The 18,946-nt window shown below is 48.5% G+C and overlaps 1 protein-coding gene across 1 annotated transcript; it reads left to right on the top strand.

Annotated features, from left to right (window-relative positions):
• Positions 1 to 14,018: 14,018 nt before the first annotated feature.
• On the top strand, positions 14,019 to 17,947 carry Arpc3A (Actin-related protein 2/3 complex, subunit 3A). The gene is made up of 4 exons (XM_037222591.1): positions 14,019 to 14,225; positions 16,312 to 16,485; positions 16,727 to 16,922; positions 17,353 to 17,947. Exons 1-4 carry the CDS (start codon positions 14,220 to 14,222, stop codon positions 17,508 to 17,510), a joined length of 534 nt encoding a protein of 177 aa, XP_037078486.1. The 5' UTR covers positions 14,019 to 14,219; the 3' UTR covers positions 17,511 to 17,947.
• Positions 17,948 to 18,946: the final 999 nt, after the last annotated feature.

The raw sequence follows: 18,946 nt of genomic DNA, 5'->3' as shown, positions 1-18,946 counted from the left end.
AATTTCGTAGGATTTTTGGTCACCATTTAAAGGTAAAACAGGTCACTGACCTTGAATGAGCACCAGTCAACTTTTGCGTAGAACAGGTATCTAGATTCAAGGCGCTTGCATGGAGTGGTCCGGGGGCGCTTTGAACACCAATCTGGAGTCTGATCTTGTTTGATCTTATTTGACCGGGAGGTCATGACTTACGCACTTAAAAATATCAAAGAACCTAAAGCCCTCTAAAACTAAAAAGGGTCATCCTATCCTGTGAATATGGTGTCTTTACCTCATATGGTTTTGAGATATCGGGGGTCAAACTGACCCCTACCCACCCGAGCGAACGGTGTTCAACCGGCAGCATGGCGCATGTTAAACACATAGACCTATGGAAAGCTACTTCTCAGTTGTACACGTGATACGCTATTTGCCTGGCCGACATATCGCTTAAACATTTGACGAAACGCGAGAAAATCATTAAACGCTGCGAGCTAAGCTTACCATACCTCGCATAAATGACGTGTGACCGTTTTATGTCACTTTCGCTCACTAACCAGCGCTATGCACTGCGCTTCCGCTTTATAGGATATAAATAATTCCACCTACTCCCTGCGCGTCGGCCATGTGCGGCTCTCAGCCGTTTCAATGCATGATCCAATGAAAGGGATTCACCAGAGAGTGCGGCTGCATTTGCGACGACCCGGATGACCTATGCCGTCGTCATTTATGACGTCATAGCTGATAGATCCCTCGCTTTTTAGTGTTTGCAGCGACCTAGACGTCAAAGATTCTGCATAACGTCGCGTATAATTTTTGCCAGGTGTGCAACACCTTTTCCCGTTTCCCAGCCGCAGTGTGACAGAAATGGCACAGCATGTTCAGCTATAAACCATTCATTTTACGCGTCCAGGGCCGACCATTGCTGATGAAAAGTTGTGGTACATGTTACAAACAACACACTTTGCAGTTTACAATTGTTAGAACCACGTGCAGTGCGTGCGAATATAAAGTTAGTGTCTCGCACGCATAATAATTGTTATGAAAGTTGCGAAGATGCAAACAGAAAGCTTATTGCTTCTCGAGCACGCCGTGCAAAGATTTTACGTGACGTCACGTATAATAGAACATTATTGGCGCGTAGCGAACACATCCTAGGTCTTTAGGATAATGCCGATTTAAGGCACGTTCGGGCATGTCCGGCTGCCACTGCGGCCAACAACGACGATCAGAAAGCCATTAGTTTGCGGGAGGCATTTCGTGAACAGCTCTGGTTACAGGGACAGGGGTTCATCTGGTCCGGGTGCTGGGTAGGGGCAAAGCAATGCGATGCCATGAGCTGCACGTGCAGTAAAGTGCGCGCAATGTGTTTGCCTAGATGTTACGATTCCGCGCTCTGTGTTCACCAGAAGATTGCGACAAGCAGCGAAGTTTGCTGATCACACACTAGCAAACGTTTAAAAGAAGAATAATGTTGCCTTCCTTTATGTTTAGTGATCGCTGCTTATGCTGAGCTACAGCATACATATCAGCGGTTCGCGAAAATGTATAAGCCTTTAGTTTGAGACTGCTACCTTGGTCGTATTGTGTCTGTCGTACTGGGGTTGGGCAGACGATTTTGCCTGTATCGGTTCAGGGGAGCCTTTTTCGTGGCATCCAATGCTTTGGCATGGTGACACCGTATAACGGCGGGGACTGTTTCACCTGCACCAGCTGGCCAATGCCGGGTCAAACAACCAGTCGCCTTTGGGAGTTGGGACTCAAGCACAGGTGCCTACCACGTGCTGGAGTTGGGCGTTTGAACCACCGCGCACGGCCGTGGGAGGCAGCTTAGAAAGAGAGAGAGAGAGAGAGAGAGAGAGAGAGAGAGAGAGAGAGAGAGAGAGAGAGAGAGAGAGAGAGAGAGATATATATATATATATATATATATATATATATATATATATATATAAGCAATATTCCTATAACCCAATGATTGACTATGAAATAACGAGCTCGAAACAGCTGGGAGCTACATGGTGGAAGTCTGAGAAGTACGCGGATTAGGTCTGTCCCCTTTGGCGAAAGCTCAACGAGTAGTAATGATCATTTAATTGAATATAAAACCTGAAACAACGTATACAAAAACAAACCACGCTGGGTTTAAGTTGGTCTGTGTTCGTGTCATTTCATGAAATACATAAGTAATAATTATCATTAAAACCAAAAGACCTAAACATGGACCAGTCGAAAGCTCGAAAGCCAAGGTTTCCAAAACCAAACCTATTCTGTATCACATTTTCATGCGTTAGCTACTCCATTTGCACGCACTAGCAATCCTTTAGGGACATCAAGAGGTGCACATCAAAACTGGAGGTAACCAGCCGCACTCAGAGGCAGCCATGTGGTGGTAAGTTCTCTAGATAGGCGAGTAGTTACGCAGGACGAATACAGCTCCGCACAATGGTTGGGAAAGGAGGCGGGGGGGGGGGGGGGGCGACGAAAATTGAAAGATGACGAAAATTTTGCCAGAGCATACCAGCAAACGGGCTGTTCCCGGATTTGGGCCTTTTTCTTCTTACCGTTGGGGGAATAAATTCTGCATCTAAATAGGAAACTGCATCCCTCCACCTAGGTTCATATAGACATACGTGTCACCACTATGACGGGGGAGGGGGGGGGGGGTGACGCATAGTCTTAGGTCCCCTCTAAGTTTCACAAGATAGATTCCCCCTTCCGCAGAGTACACATTTTTTCTATCCTTCCCATTCAGCAGGTCATCTTCAGTTCATCTTGTGCCCAGATGCCACGTAGACCCCTTCAATTTTGGCCTATCTTCCCCCATGTTAGGGGCATGGTTACACCTCTATATACACGCACATACATACCTAGATGATACCGATTGCCTATCCATCTGGGCGCGATTGGACTTTTTGGAGGGGGTGGGGCGGTGGGGCCCTGTACTAGCCTTCTAATTTATTTTTTTAATTATTTTTATAATTATTATTATTTGTTATAATTAAGTTTATATATTAGGCATTAGGCCTTGACGGTGCATGTTTTACAGTACAGATGATCTCAAAATCCCGAAATTTAAGTTTGCCTTCCAAGTTATGTTAAAAAACTACCCAGGAGCGGTACGCTACGGACCTGGTACTTCCATGACCATCGCCATCATGTTTCTGCAATCTTAAACATCAGCTATCTCAAGAACAGACCAGTAGCACACACTTTCCCACCAATCGAAAAACTTTACAAAGCACATCCTCTTGCATGCCTTCCATCCTAGAGCATATCAGACGATCGTTAACGCAGAGCACGCACAATCCGTCCACGCTTTCTTTCACTTTTGCACACAGTGCACCCATTCCACACGGAAAATGTTCGAATGTACCCATGGAAAATTGTGATTATCCACCGGCCCGTAATTCATCCGCCGGCTCGTCATGGCAATGGCTCATGCGCAGGGGTCGTCGCCAGCAAATCGGACCTATCTTGTCTGTAAGTGTGGTAAACGAATTGCCGATGGGCTCTGCATCAGAGGCCAGCATGTTTTTTGCAAATGAATGTTTATGATGGAGCCTGGTATTCAGACAGCGTGCTAGAAATATGGCATCATTTCTGGTTGCTTAAGTGGGTGGTCACGCCATCCTTCCGTAAGTATGCAAAGCGTGTTGCGACTCGCGTTACACGGCTCAAGGCGCACCAGCCGCAACGCAGTACTATATCGATCTTCTTATCAAATAAATGTTTTAAGTGGGGTTTCTGACGTCGTTGGAACAGATTGTTCCCTAAACTGCTGCTCGGGAAACGACTTCATCTAAACCGAGTCAGGGGTTGAATCATGCCTCCGGCAGTCGAAATGGAAGTTGTGTCAAATTTAAACCCTACTGTTCGGGGTCAGAGTCGGAAACATCCCTGATCACTGAGGCCATGCGTCGGATCTAGTCTGGTTCAGTGGAATCAAACACAGCTTTTATCACATGAAATGTAAAATACCCTATCATATGACAAGATCTCCATTGTAATCAAGATTGCTCAAGTCCAGGAGCCGCACAATCGTCAATACGATAACCTTTGTGGCATTGTTTTAGCGTGGCCCTGAGTGGCCTTGAATCGTTTTTCTTTTTCAGGCTACACCAGAGAGACAAATTACCAACAGCACTCTGCAAGCTGCATGTCACTCTCAAAGCCCAATCTTTGATTTTACCTCGATGTCTTCGATTTAGGTAAGAATACAGGCCAAATCAACCCAAGTATCATCATCTGAGATACAGGCCACTTAAGTAATTTGCGTATTCACTAGCAAACCAAGACATATGTTATGTCAACAGCATGTTTGGGCTGATAACAGCTGAACAGCCTACGTTTCCAATAGTCCTAAGCGTCACGAAAAGCGCATGCCCAGCGATAGTTCGCCTCGTGTCACAGGCGTCTCGCCCCGGTAACAGGCTGGGACTGCTCCTCTGCTGGGCCGATGCGGCTCGACGGCAGCTGGTCCGCTCACACAACGACGGCCCGTGCTGTGCCCCCCCCCCCCCCCCTTCCGACCAGGTCTGCCACGTGCGCGTGCTACAGGCGTCACGATATGATGCGTCACTCTGACCAGGGCCAGCGTGCATTCAGCAATGCTGAGCACAGAGGCCAGCGGTATAACGCTCCGCTGGCAGGGCCCTTAGCAAGCTGGATTCTACCCACCAACGGTCTCTTTTCATGAAATTCGACGAGGACAAATGTAGCCAACAGCTGTTTGATATTTCACGCCGTTTGGTTTGCACGCATGATATGCTTTTTGAGTATGCTATGTAATTTCATATGTGACATTTCATCAGTGACAATAGTGGCTCTAATTTGCTACCAGTATAATAAATAGTCAGATGGTCAGTGATTTCCTCCGGATGTTTGTATTACGCAGCGGTGCAAGACGCGAATGTGTATAGGCAAATTGCTATCACACTGTTAGGTTGCGTTTGCGTATGGTTAATTATTTGACGTTTCAAAACTATGTACATGATCAGACACACACACACACACACACACGCACGCACGCACGCACGCACGCACGCACGCACGCACGCACGCACGCACGCACGCACGAACGCACACACACACACACACACACACACACACACACACATATATATATATATATATATATATATATATATATATATATATATATATACCATATTTCAGCCATGGGCTCTATTCAGTACACGCATACAGCGGGAACGTCCAGTTCAAATCACAAACGTCTTGCAGCAGGACATTTTAGAAAAGTATTACGCACTGTTCTCGGGTAGCATTATATCGAGTAACTCCACTGTAGGGACCAAAAGGCTCCAGGAGGAAATTGTGGTGTCCAGTGTAGGCCCGATGTTTCTATTTGAACTGATTCTGCGATTTTTGACCCAGCATCGTCTTTGCATGTCTTCAAGATGAACATCTTGGACGACCTTGTTTCGACTATTTCCGCATTATGGGTGGTAATCGAGAAATCACCGAATGGAGTGTTTCTGGTCTGCAAAGGTAAAGTTTCTGGTCTCGTTAAAGCGTTCCCGAAGCGAAATAAAAAAGCGTTCCCGAGAAAAGCGAAATAAGCCTCGCCAATGCGGGTACTTGAAGGAGGTCTTGCACAGTTGGCAGGTGATGAAGTGCTCAGTTTGTGTGCGTGACACTTTCCCACCCACCCCAGTGTGCAGCTATCGCATGTCCGTTTCCAGCTGGGCAGGGTGGTAGGTCAAGTGCTGAGGTTGTCAGGCGCCTCCCAGCTGGGCAGGGTGGTAGGTCAAGTGCTGAGGTCGTCAGGCGCCTCCCAGCTGGGCAGGGTGGTAGGTCAAGTGCTGGGGTTGTCAGGCGCCTCCCAGCTGGGCAGGGTGGTAGGTCAAGTGCTGAGGTTGTCAGGCGCGTAGCTAGTGTTTTACCGCTCTTCCAGGCAACCTGTAGTGGTTAACCCTGGCATTTACATCGCTTAGGATACGTTCCTTGACAGTATTGTCTATGGGGTAAATGTTGGATGTGGCGCCCACAGTTTTGCGTCGTGGTGAACATAGGATGATTAAACATGGGATGATCCAACGTGGGATGAATGAACATCGGATAATTCAACAAAGAATAATTCAGTGTAGGATGACTCAGAGTTGAATAATTCAACCAACATAAGATTATTACATATATAAATATATAGTAAATATATGCATACATATATATGCATATATATATATATATATATATATATATATATATATATATACACACACACACACACGCACACACACACACACACACATATATATATATATATATCTCTCTCTCTCTCTCTCTCTCTCTCTCTCTCTCTCTCTCTCTCTCTCTCTCTCTCTCTCTCTCTCTCTCTCTCTCTCTCTCTCTCTCTCTCTCTCTCTCTCTCTCTCTCTCTCTCTCCCTCTCTCTCTCTCTCTGTGCAGTCATGCTCCACACGACTTACGCAGACATCCACGAACCCACAACTCAAAACTATTGCCGCCAGATACCTTAGTCCTCCGTTCATAGACGGCACTTTGTCAAGGAAGGTAGCCGCACCAAAAAAAGTGCCAGGGTTACCAGTACGCGTTGCCTGGAAGAGCGCGAGCATCAGCTGGACACCTGACCACCTCAGCACTCGATCCGCCATCCCGCTGGGAAACGCAAGGCATGTTCTGCATAGCGAGGCTGGTAGGGAAGTGTCGCACAAAATACGTCGTTCACCTCATCACTTGCCAACTATGCATACACGGCTCAAACACCTCCATTGACGAGGCATGCCGCACCGTCCGTAAGCGCTCTGACGAGCGCATTCGAGATGCAAAAAAGGTGACGAAGGCGCTCGATTCGGAGGGATGGATGGATAAAGACTCAACTTCACTAACGCACATTATACGGAAATCTTCGACACAAACTCGCTTAAAATATCCATCCTGCAAGTACTCAAAGATGTTGCTTAGCTAAAAATCGAAGAATCGGTTCAAATAATAAAAATCAACATTTACTGAACACCACGACTTCCTCTTGGAGCCTTTTAATAATTGTCCGATATGACAACGTTTGGTAATGCAATTTCTCTTCAATAGAGTTTTCGATATTATGCGGCCCGAGAGCAGTGTTGATACTTTTCTAAAATTCTCTACCGCAGGACGTTTATGATTTGAATGTAATATTTGCTTTATGTGCGTTAACTGAGGAAAGCCCGCGGCTGAAATTTGAGTACGTTTTCCCTTTACTAGTTCAATCTCTTCTGTGCATAAGGGTATTCTTATTTTCTTCTACTTTTTCCCCACGACTTCTAAGAGAGCAGCCATTTTACCACGAATGAGGAGAACGATGCCTGCATCTTCTGATCCCCAGTTAGGCAAGTGAAGTCATGCTCACATTCCCGTCATAGCCGTGAGAGCGGATACCCGAAGCATCGAATGACGTTCGCCCCGTATGTAGCACGTTCTTGATTTAACAGAGGTGTGCTCGCGTAGGTGCTCCTGCCCCCCCCCCCCCACGCCCTCATAACATGCGCGATGCATTGATATGTACGTGATTTGATCTAGAGTTTAAAAAATCCACGAGGGCGCGCAGAAGTAAAAAGATCGAGAGCATGTCACACTGTTTTACGGCATCCAGGGCGTTACCTGCTGCGCGCTTAGCTTGGTTCCATTTTTGAATTGTGCCCGCACCCAGGCACCCCTAGTTGAAGAAGTCTGCGTGTACTCAGTTTTACAATACGCCAGGTTTTTGCGAAGTTATAGAAAGGTGAAAGACCAACTTGTTTGGAACTGAGAGTCTCGCTTATGAATGGCAAGCTGTGTAAACAGGTGGATGCTTCCGCACCATCGAGTGATTTACACAGCATTGGTCGTGCTAGTCCAGTTTTAGTCTAGCAGGCCCATGCAGCTTAGTCAGCCTTCGAGAACCCAGCGTGTCCAGCTGGGATAAGGGTCGGACACACAAGTGTTAATGGACTGAAAGAACATGGAACAACGCAGTATGTAAGGTATCTGACTTTAAGGGATGCCCAGGCATATTCAGGGAAGGTAAAACGAAACGTACGTTTGTTACCAGTTTTATGAGCTGCTGGAAAACGCTCATTTATGGAGAGTATGCACATCATCAGAAGGAGGTAAGGTGGTCTAATGCGGGGCAATGGAGGACGGTGCCACATATACCAACTTAAAGGGGAATTTTTAACAGCAGCAGGACACCACGCGGATTTTAGGATTTAAGCATTGGCGCGCACCCGCAATCTTCTCACAAGTCTAAAAATACAAACGTCGTCTTGGGACTTCCGCTCTCCCGCACGTTTGAGCAACTCCCATTTGAGCAACTCCCAACAACTCCCATCGGCTCTCCCATTTGATCAACTTTACGTGTCCTTTGAACAATGTCATTTAATTGTACGTGTTATCGAGACCTTCGGTTTTGCCACCAATGTTTTACCATATGTCTCCCAGCACAGTACCGTGTATTCGGTGACAGGACGAAGGAGCCTGAACTGGAATGTTGGTGATGTTTACGCAATATTCTTGAAGTATGATGTTTTTTTAAAGATTTGATCCGAACCCTTTGAATGGATGGATTTCTGGGATCAGATCTCACGCTAAGCAGTGCTTGTTGTGTGAGCCCTGGCCCCTACTATCCGATCGCGCAATTCCATGTCAATGGCAGAATTTGGTGGCGAAAGCTTAAAGTGCCGCAATGCTCGGCACGGTCCGTCCTGCCCTCTGACGTCAACTGACCTTTAGCGCGACCGCTGCCACCGGCCGCAGGCCATACCTGTCAAGCGCAAATAGCGAGCGCCCTAAAGCGACTCGAACCCACCCCGCCACGAGTGGGTGCATCGGAAGGCAGGCGCTCTAACCAACTGAGCCACCGGGACGAACAAATTCATTCATCATCATTCACGTTCATGGTAAATGACGGCCAATCCTCATAAAACTCTGATAAAAACCAACCCCATTAAACCAGCCACCGCATATTGCTGCATGTTTTGTTTCGATCCAGGTGTATTAAGACTGCAATATGCCGTATATCTGAAAATGCGGTATGTTGCATCCCGATACCGGTTTTAGCTTGTCAAAACCTCCCAAACATAGATGCCGATTTGTATGTTTTACGACTGGTCTCCAAAGTTGAGCTGGGTCTCCCAGCGTCGGCATGGTCTCCTGTACAATGTATATATATATATATATATATATATATATATATATATATATATATATATATACATATATGTATATGCAAAAATACACAAAAATTAAGAACAGTAACCAGTGCATTTATCGCACAATGAAGACGGCGATGACATCCGAATAGCCATCCAAAAACAAAACATGCGATGCGATGCGAAACATGGTTGTCACCGGTGATTTCACATTTGCCAAATCATAACACTACAGGAACTGCCCCTTTGAAGACGAGAGTGAGTGTCTTGTTAATACCGCCTCACAACGCTACATCGCTACCGCTTTGATATCCACTAGGAGGCCCTATGGCGACTTCACGGCATTGGTCGAGACGAGGAGAAACTCCAGGGCGGGGTTCGGTTGCACACAGCACGGGCTTTCCTGAAGTGGTTGAAGAATGATTTCACTGGAGTCCACATCACGCTTAGGCTACCGTGCTCCCACTCACCCGACCTGTCGCCCATGCGCTTTATGATAGGTGGGTAACTTCAAGGACCACATCGACGTGGACCAGCCAGCGAACCTTCAAAAGCTCCAGGCAACGTTCCCATTTAGGATGGGGCGAATCACCGCATGTAATTCTCCAAACAATCGATGACCCACAGCAGAGTCAGCATTGCGCATCCTGAAGCACAACACGCTCAGAGGACAGCCTCATCATTAAAACAAAGCTATGCCCGAGTCTAATCTTTAAACGGCACGGATCAGTTTTGAAAGGCTCTCGGAATGATAATTTCATGACGGTCGCTCTCGCGCACACGGCACCCGCCGGATGGTGTACTTACAATGACCAACGCCGTTCGGTTTTACGGAAACTGCAGACTAGGCTATCGCTGTTCTTGCACCTTATATTGCGGGCACGCAGGCTCACAACTTTTCGGTGCAATCTGTTGCACTTGGCAAGTCCGCAAAAGAATGAACGTGCCCAGGCAAACATGGATTAGCCTTGTTCATTTTTTAGCCAATTTTGTCCCACTCTTTTAAACACTTATGAGACCCCTCACTTTTTCTGGGTTAGAAGCCCGCTGGATCAGAAAACTAGGAGGCCCATTATCGTTCCCCGTCAATGGTTAAAGCGTCATTCTATCACAGCGCGGTGTGCCTACCGGTTGCCATTCTGGCGACGTGGGGGCGGGGTGCTCAGGTTGATATAGAGGCCCTTAGAAACGTACATCACACCGCATTGGTCCCCTCGCTGACGCGGGAGGTTTTTTGACCTGTAAGTTTGGCTCCGGACTGACGCAGGAGCCCTCATTGACGCAATAAGATTCCTGATCGCCGCAGGTGGACCAATAATTCCAGTTCGGCTGGAGTACGCGCGCGTTCGCAACACGCGCTCGGGTGCGGATCAATTTGCTCCGCCACCGAAGGTTTCCGCAAAATAAGTTTCAAACGGCGTGGTGTAGCCGCGCAAAATTTCATAGATATAGGCAATTGAAAAGGACAAATTTTGATCTAGGGCAATGACATTATAAGGTCGCTGATCCATGGCAGGTCAAATTCAGGCCGTGTGTAGCAGCGGAGGACATTTTTATGAAATCATTCAATCTGTTGCAACAACGTTGTGTTAGACGAAGTCAAATATCTCTGAAATAGTTGTTTGACAATCGAACGATGTAATTGAGGATTGCAACAAATTCCATCGGTCTAGGGTCAGGAGTGAAGGCCAGGATCGAAGTAAAAAAACAACCTGCTTTTTTACTGGGGATGTTCTACTTCAACCTGTAGATGATGCAATGTTCCTCGCAAATGCACTTTGTAAATGTTCTCCTGGTCGAATCGAGGCCCCTGGTTGACACAGAACACTCTGTTGGGCACTGTGGACCGTTGACCGACACAAGAGCCGCGCATTGTTGCAGGGGCCCCGACCAATGCAAATCGCAGGCTCGGCCTTGTCCCTGCCTGGGAAAGGTGCCCTCAGAGCTCAGACGGACACGGAGACGACCTTTTGGTGTCGATGATTTCTAGCCGAAAGAGAGAAACGTTGGTTCCCAATCGGTGGAAGAAGCCTTCTATCTGACGCTTGAGATAACGGTTCCACGAGCGGAAGTCTTTAATGTGACCTGCAGCCATTCCTCCTGGCCCTTCAACCGTCGAATCGGTACTTGTTCTTTGGTCCCGAGGGATTCTTGGGGCTCCTATTCTGACCCCCTCAAACACAGTCTCTGACGTTTTGAGACCCCTTATCGAAACAAGACCCCTGTTAGGCACTACGGCCCCTGACCGATACCCTCATTGTTTCAGAGAACCCGATCAATGCACATCGCGGGCACGGCCAAGCTCGTGCTTGGGAAGTGAGCGCGCAGGGCTCAGACCGACACGGAGCAGGCTGTTCGGCTTTGGTGATTTCTAGCCAAAATAGAACCCGCACTGTCCCAAGAATCCCCAATCGATGCAAGAGGCCCTCTGACTGGCACTTGAAGTCACAGCATGGCAGGCAGGGGCCGTCTTTGTTGTGACCTACGGCCAGTCCGTCGGCCCCTTCGGCCCCTTAAGCCTTCCATAGTGCCCTTCATCTTTGGTTTCGAGGGGCCCTTCGGCTCCTCGTCGAGTCTCCTCAAAGCCCGTGACAGACTCGGGGCCACCTGCCAACACATGACCCCCAGTTATACACCGTAATCGCGGGCCCAGCTTTGCTCTTGCTTGGGAAGTGGGCTCCCAGGGTTTAGACCTACGCGGAGCCAACTGTTCGGTGTTAGCGGTCTCTGGCTGACATAGATGCCCGCTTTGTCTCATGGGTCTCAGCGGTTATTTAAAGTCACCGCCCACGAGCCCAAATTCCTTATGTGACCTTCAGCCAGCCGTTCAGACACTCATGCCCCCCCCCCCCCCAATCAGGCTCTTGGTGGTCAATTGCGGTGGACTCTTCGACCTCCTCTTCTGGCCCCATTGAATACTACCCTTGATGGACTATGTAGCCCCTGCCAACACAGAACCTCCTGGTAGGCACTGTGGGCCCCTGACGGATACAGGTCCCTCGACCAGTGTAAATCGCCAGCCCCGGCTTTGTCGCTGCTTGGAAAGTGGGCCCTCAGGCCCATACCAACCCAGAGCCGACTGTGTGGTATTGGTAGAACCTGACTGACATATAGGCCCTTATCGGCTCGGGGGTCCCCGATCGGCGCAAAAGGCCGTCTGACTGTCATTCAAGGCTCCGTCCCGACAAGCCCGAGCGCCTGAAGAAGGCTCCGGCCGCCGCCTCGTGTCCTTAATCCCCCCCCCCCCCCTCCCCAATTGGGCCCTTGATCGTCGGTCTCGGTGGCTGCCTCTGGCTGACTCGGCCCTTTACCATCGCAGGGCCCCTGTTAAGTGCTGTGGGTCGCTGACAGACGCTGGGAGCCCGACCAATGTAAATCGCTGCCCCCCCCCCCCCTTGTTCTTGCTAAAGGAATGGGCTCTTAGGCCCATGCCGACGCGGAGCCGATGGTGCGGTATTAACGGTGTCTGACCGACATATAGGTCCTTATCAATTCAGGAGGCCCCCGATTGGGGCGAGGGTTCATTTTTCTGGCATTGGTGCTCCCGGCCCTGCAGGCTGGGTCCCCAGAATACGACCTCCGGCCAGCCTTTCAGAACCTTCGGGCGCTCAACTGCGCCCTTAATCGTCGGTGTCGAGGGTCTAAAGGGCCCCTCGGAGCCTAGGGTGTGGGGGGAGAGGCATATGTCCCCTGTGCCTCCTTTTCCCTGCCTTCGCCACTTCAACTCAATTAAGCATTTAGATTGGCCTTGTTATGTTGTAAGCCCTTAAACACATATTTACATCGATTGCTATGTTTTTTAGCGATATGCGAAAAGAACGTTTGTCCCTCTTATTCCGAGACGCTTACGCGTATGTGGTGGGAAGTAAAGTGAAGGGTAGAGGGAGTCGCTGTGCGTTAGCTGGGAGACTCAAGGCTGACACATCGCACCGATTTGGAATAAATCACCCTGATAATTCTTGGACATGACGCACCTCAACCCACTCTCCCCACCCAATGGTGTACAAAAAGCGAAAATAATGTAGATATGTTTCTTTATCTCCGTGTTGCATCTTGGCCACACATTGAGGGGTCCCAGAGGGGCATTTTGGTGGGGGGGGGGGGAGGGGGCATTCAGCATAGGGAAGCATTGACCTTGTTGCTGTTGGTGAAAAATCAGCAACAAGGTCAATCCAGACAGAAACGGAGCCGGGATATGGGCGACATAAAGACTTGCGTTGTTGCATGGACACTCTGCTTGACATTCGAGGGCAAGGCCCCGAAATCGGGGTCCCCTGAAAACAAGATCCGACCAGCCTTTTGGGCCTTTTGAGCACTACAGTCGGGCGCTTCGTTGGTGCCATCGCTCGAGGAGCCTTTCGGGTAATTGAAACCCAGGATGGAAAGACACGCACTCTGCGTCGCCCACTTCCTGTACTCTTGGGTGAAATCCGATAAGTTTTTTATTCAGCCGAACCACTTTCCGCCGATTCCACGACTCTGCTCCCACAATCACTTTGAAATTCGATATCTGTGCAGGGGAACATAATCACCATCTACATTTTTGGGGATGCAAATTGCAAAACTCAGGACCTTTCGGGAAGCGACGGGGCTACTTTCCGTGTTTTGATTTAAGCAAGCGATATGGAAGCAAACTGGAGACGAGCAGCTCGCCCACAAAACTACTCCACATCATGGATTTTATGCAATATGGCAGGAATTTGGTAGCTTATATTTTCAACTTGTTCCAAGCAAGCGTTTGCTGTTTATATTAGCCAAAATACGAAACAGGTCCAATCACCTTTCAGTCTTAACCAATGGGTATACGTGACCTGCACGATAACAATGGCGAAGAATAAGTGCGAACAGGGCATGAGTCGGCCTCGCCCGAGTTTGTTGAGGGCGATAAGGCGTCTCGTATGGCCATTGGGCACTGGATAAGACGAAGGGTGGGACGCCGGTTATCGGGCTGGGATTGATTGCTGGGAGCGTTTCTAACCGACATACGTGCCTACGGAAGTCGGCTAGGAGTGATCACGAGAGAACATTCAGTAGAACTGTGGTTTGGTGTGACACGCACCAAATCTTTGTCAAACGGTACATTTAGCTTCGAAATATGCCGGTGAGTCATTCAAGCATTCTACCTGCCCTCCCCATATTGCTGTCTGTTTTGACGTTAGTGTTCAGTTGGGCTTAGTTATAAGTGTGTTTTTGACAGTTTGTTTTATTGTGTTGCTATCACACAATTGTGTATGCATTTACATTGAAATATGCTTACATTTTGATTTGAATGTTATGCACCATGTCTGCTCTGACACAAATAAGGTCAACAAATGAATAGCAGCTGTTGTGCCCATGTCTGCATGACCATCCATAACTTGTGATATACAAGCCACATCACTAGACACAAATCCTAGGCTGTTGTTAACCTGTACAAAGTAGTAACTTGAAACACACAGCTTCTAGCATACAAACCCGGGAAAGATGTTGCAAAATGTTGGATGGCTGTAATGCCTGGTACTGAAGCAGCATCACATCCTTTTAAGGGATGGTAGATAAGGCGGAGGCAATGTAGATGCTTGTCGCCTGAGTTTTACAATTAAGAATAATGTGATGTTGTTTAACAGCAAATTTTTTTTTTAAATCTTGCATTTTTTTACTTCTCCTTATCTTTAACCAGGTTGTGCTGTCTCTGGTTTCAAAATGTTGCTGAATCTTGCTATAGGTTGTAACCTGACATGGCTTTGGTGTTACATTGTTAGTGTATTCAACAAGTACTGTGTAATACATTAGATGTTGTACTGAGGTGAACTCATACTGCTAGTCTAAAACCACTGGCTCAGGGACTATTGTAATCCTTGAGTCCTTGGAAGTTGCAGGAGTGGGCAATGATGGTTTTTTGTTATGCCATTTTATTTAATCTGTCAGCTCACCTCTGTCATTGTGACATTGCAGCTCCAACCAGTTGAGCTCTGACCCTATAAAACTGCCCATTCAAAAGTTCATGTGTCCAAACATTGCTGAATTTGGGGATTGCCCTTGATAGGTATGGCCTGCTGCTGGTGGTAGGAGGGGCTTGGCTAAAGGTCAGGTGGTATCAGAGGGCAGGATGGATCACACCAAGCACAATGTCACACTTTAGGGGCACAAGGCTTAGCTTCGAAATTCTGCAGTTGATTCAGGGTTGTGCGAGCTCTCAGCCATTTGCGTAAAATGATTAAAATGTTTTGATTGATAGCACACAGCCACATATAAGTGAATGAGATCCTTTAATTCAGTACCCCTGATCAAGTCCCTCTAGCTGTATTATTGAATCATTCAGGGATCATTGGGCATATTATGTGTGTTTAAATGCTTGTTGGAACATCTATGTTTAGGATATGGTTGATCACAAGGAAGCAGTTGGTTCAAATGCCTATCATTTATAATAAATATGTCAGCCTTTCCAATGCAGCACTTGTGTGCAAATTTCCTACACCTAAAACATTGCAAAGGACTTGCAAAGCTGTCACATTTCAACCATAATTGTATTATGCATATTATTGCGTTCTCTTCTCAGCATGGCTCTAACCCAAATTGTTAGAAACGTGTTGCATACCTCAGTATCATATCAGTGGTGCTTATGGGACTATATGACAATCAATTTTGACATCAAAATGTGTAGCTTGTCCATGCATGAATTTGTGGGCATTGAGCTACCCATATTAATGAACACCAGGTATTTGACACTGCCTTTGCATTCAGTTGTGCACCCTCAGAGAGGATGAAGCCGTCACTCATGTTGTGTTCAGTCATGCATTATGTAGCATCCCACCTATGTGACAAGCATCCTGTAAGACTTCAGCACTGGCTCCTTTAGCATTCATATTTACAAAGAACTCAAAACTCCTGAACACGCAGATTCAAACCTACAGCATTTTCACCGCGCTCTGTCCATCTCCCCCGCGACTATGGAATGAGCATCCTTTGGAGTTTGGGCCCCTAGCAAGATGCATAAACTCTGGGAAAGCTCCAGGACCTGCCAGTGTTTTTCTCTCTTATGCTAATGGGAGAAATTTGCTAGTCGGGTATTCATGAAGCATTTTGTTTTTGAAAGACATGCAGGGCTGCTGTCATCTTGTAGCTAATGGATCTCAAATACCCCAAATTACACTGAAATGTCGGCGATGCTATGTGGGCTCTGAGAGTGCGGTCGTCCTCTTCCGCAGGCGTACCACTCGCAGTACACGAGCCCGCCGGTGCTGCTGGCCAACATGGCTGTGCTGCCGCTGCGCACGCAGTACCGCGGCCCGGCGCCGCGCGAGACCGGCGACGCCGACATCATCGACGAGGCCATCGGCTACTTCAAGGCCAACGTGTTCTTCAGGACGTACGAGATCAAGGTGGGCTGAGACCCGCCACATTGGTCCACTGCACAGCGGCGCTGTGGCTGTGCACAATGGCCAGAGTGAGCATCTGACTGCTGTGGCTGTCAGACAGTCACTCAGTCAGCAGTCACTCAGTCTGACTGCTGTGGCTGTGCACAACAGTCAGAGTGCTGTGTGTCGTCTGCAGCGTGAGGTGATCCAGCATCTGACGTAACCCACCCTGCCCGCATCACCACGCCCGCTTCTGTCCCGCCAGGGCGAGGCGGACCGCACGCTGATCTACATCACGCTGTACATCACCGAGTGCCTGAAGCGGCTGCAGAAGTGCGCCAACAAGAACGCCGCCCAGCAGGAGATGTACACGCTGGCCATCTCGCGGTTCGACATTCCCGGAGACGCGGGCTTCCCGCTGAACGCCGTGTACGGCAAGCCCAAGGACGACGCCGAGGCCGGTCAGTGAGAGGTCACCGCCGTGCCAGCCGAATGCGACGGCTGACCTCTATACCGACGCAGACCTCCCCCCAGCCTGAATGCCGGTGGCAATTTCTCGCCCGACCTACGCTTTGCTGTGGGTTTGGCGGGTGCAGAGACAGAAGTAATCTTACATTGTGCGTTGAAGTCGTGATTTCACGTACTCCACGTCCTTGTGATAGTCCAGATGCGCATATTTTACTATTGACCTGCATGAAAAACACTGGGAAGTGGTGATTTATGCTGTCTTTCACCGTGAAGTGTTTTCGGTACAAAAAAGCACGCAGTTGCTGAAAGTGGCGGAATTGCTATTTGGATGCTCGTAGCCTCGATTGATTATGTGTTGACGCTTGGACAGAGCAGATGAGCTGGCGCCACAGCACTATCATGAATGGGACTGTGGTGTTACAGACCAGATGCGCCAGTACTTGACTCAGCTGCGCCAGGAGACCGGCCTCCGCATCTGCGAGAAGGTGTTCAGCACCGACGACGGCAAGCCCTCCAAGTGGTGGCTCTGCTTCTCCCGAAAGAAGTTTATGGACAAGTCACTGGCGGTGCGCGGACAGTGAAGTGTTCCACGTCAGCACTGCGTTATTGCCAGAGGACGCCCTCCACTGCCCGGACGGCGCTCTGCCAGCGTTGAGGCGCCCTCTGCCGCCGGCACGTGTCGGCGCTCTTGTTTTATGGCGACGTCCCTGTTATAGCGCGCCGTGTCCAGAGTGTGATGAAAGTATCGGTACTGCGACCATCGGTTATTTTATGACTATTAAGGCTTGTTGGGATGCGTGTGGGCGAGGTGCGCGCTCGGACATCACGAATGCGTGGACCGTGGAGAGCTTTTGCGGGGTGGTGCGGTCTGTATTACCAGGAGCGTGTAAACTGGCGCAGGGAACAGTATCTGGTCACTCTCTTCGCGCACTTAAAGAGAGTGATCATGACTGTTTCACATGGCCTTCATTTATACCGTGATGTCTCATTAATAAAATAAACATTGAGGCTCTGAACATTGATAGTGTTTAAGACGTATTTTTAAAATGAGATAGAGCATAAGCATGAGCATGATTTCATATATAAGCACTGTCAAGGGATGGTTGTATGCGCTATGTTTGAAATTGAAGTGATTTAAGATGCAGGCTAGTGGAACAGTGATATTGTCTTACAGGCAAGGGCGTCGCTCCTTGTCTTTTGGTGTGCCAAAAACCAACGCCCAACACATGATCGGTGGTACTACAATTGGCCTATGTAACAGCAACTTCTCAAAATATAAACAAGATCCTGGTTTCCTGCAGAGAGCGAAACAGATATGCGTAATATTAGCAGAACCTTCGCATGCATGTTGGCGCGGCACTGCGGTGTCTGCTGCTTCTGACGCGCGACAGAGCCGGTAACTAGCGCCATCTATTGCGCTACAACTGCTATGAACTTGGGAGCATTTGTAGTGCCCTTGAAATTTGGTACATAATGGAGATTAAGACAATGGCCATCCGAAATGAGGAGTTAAATGCCCCAACACCATTCTATTTTGATTATTCGCCAATTCGCTTCAAGGGGAAGGGCATGGTTCCATGCCCTCCCCCTCTGAACCCGCCACTGACCAAGGGGGGGGGGGGGCGACAGAGCGCGCCACACCGTCTCCATCAGCCACTCTCCTCCGCCGCTCATCAGTTTTCTGTGATTCGTCGCTCGGCTGCATGTGGGGGTCCTCTTACTGACACTTTTTTGGTGCGGATCTGATTATACACCATTTTGTATCTATGACCGCAAATCCGCATTTTATGTTCCGCGAAATGTTATTTTTACATGTTATACAGCTGGTGCCTCCTTCACACGAGACATGGGTGTGCTGGCCCGTGGTGCTTTTACCCTCTTTCCCACCCACATTCTTTAAGCGCGTGCTTCCTTCGAGTCTGGTACGCACCAGTGGCTCCCTCTCGCGAGAGAGGATGATCACGGATGTTACTGAATGAATTCGGGCGTTACAGAACGAGACCAGACGGAGCAGACT

Source organism: Pollicipes pollicipes, unplaced genomic scaffold (assembly GCF_011947565.3).
Source record: "Pollicipes pollicipes isolate AB1234 unplaced genomic scaffold, Ppol_2.1 Scaffold_4740;HRSCAF=5597_pilon_pilon_pilon, whole genome shotgun sequence".
Lineage (NCBI taxonomy): Eukaryota > Metazoa > Arthropoda > Thecostraca > Pollicipedomorpha > Pollicipedidae > Pollicipes > Pollicipes pollicipes.
This window is presented reverse-complemented; position numbering and strand designations above follow the sequence as displayed.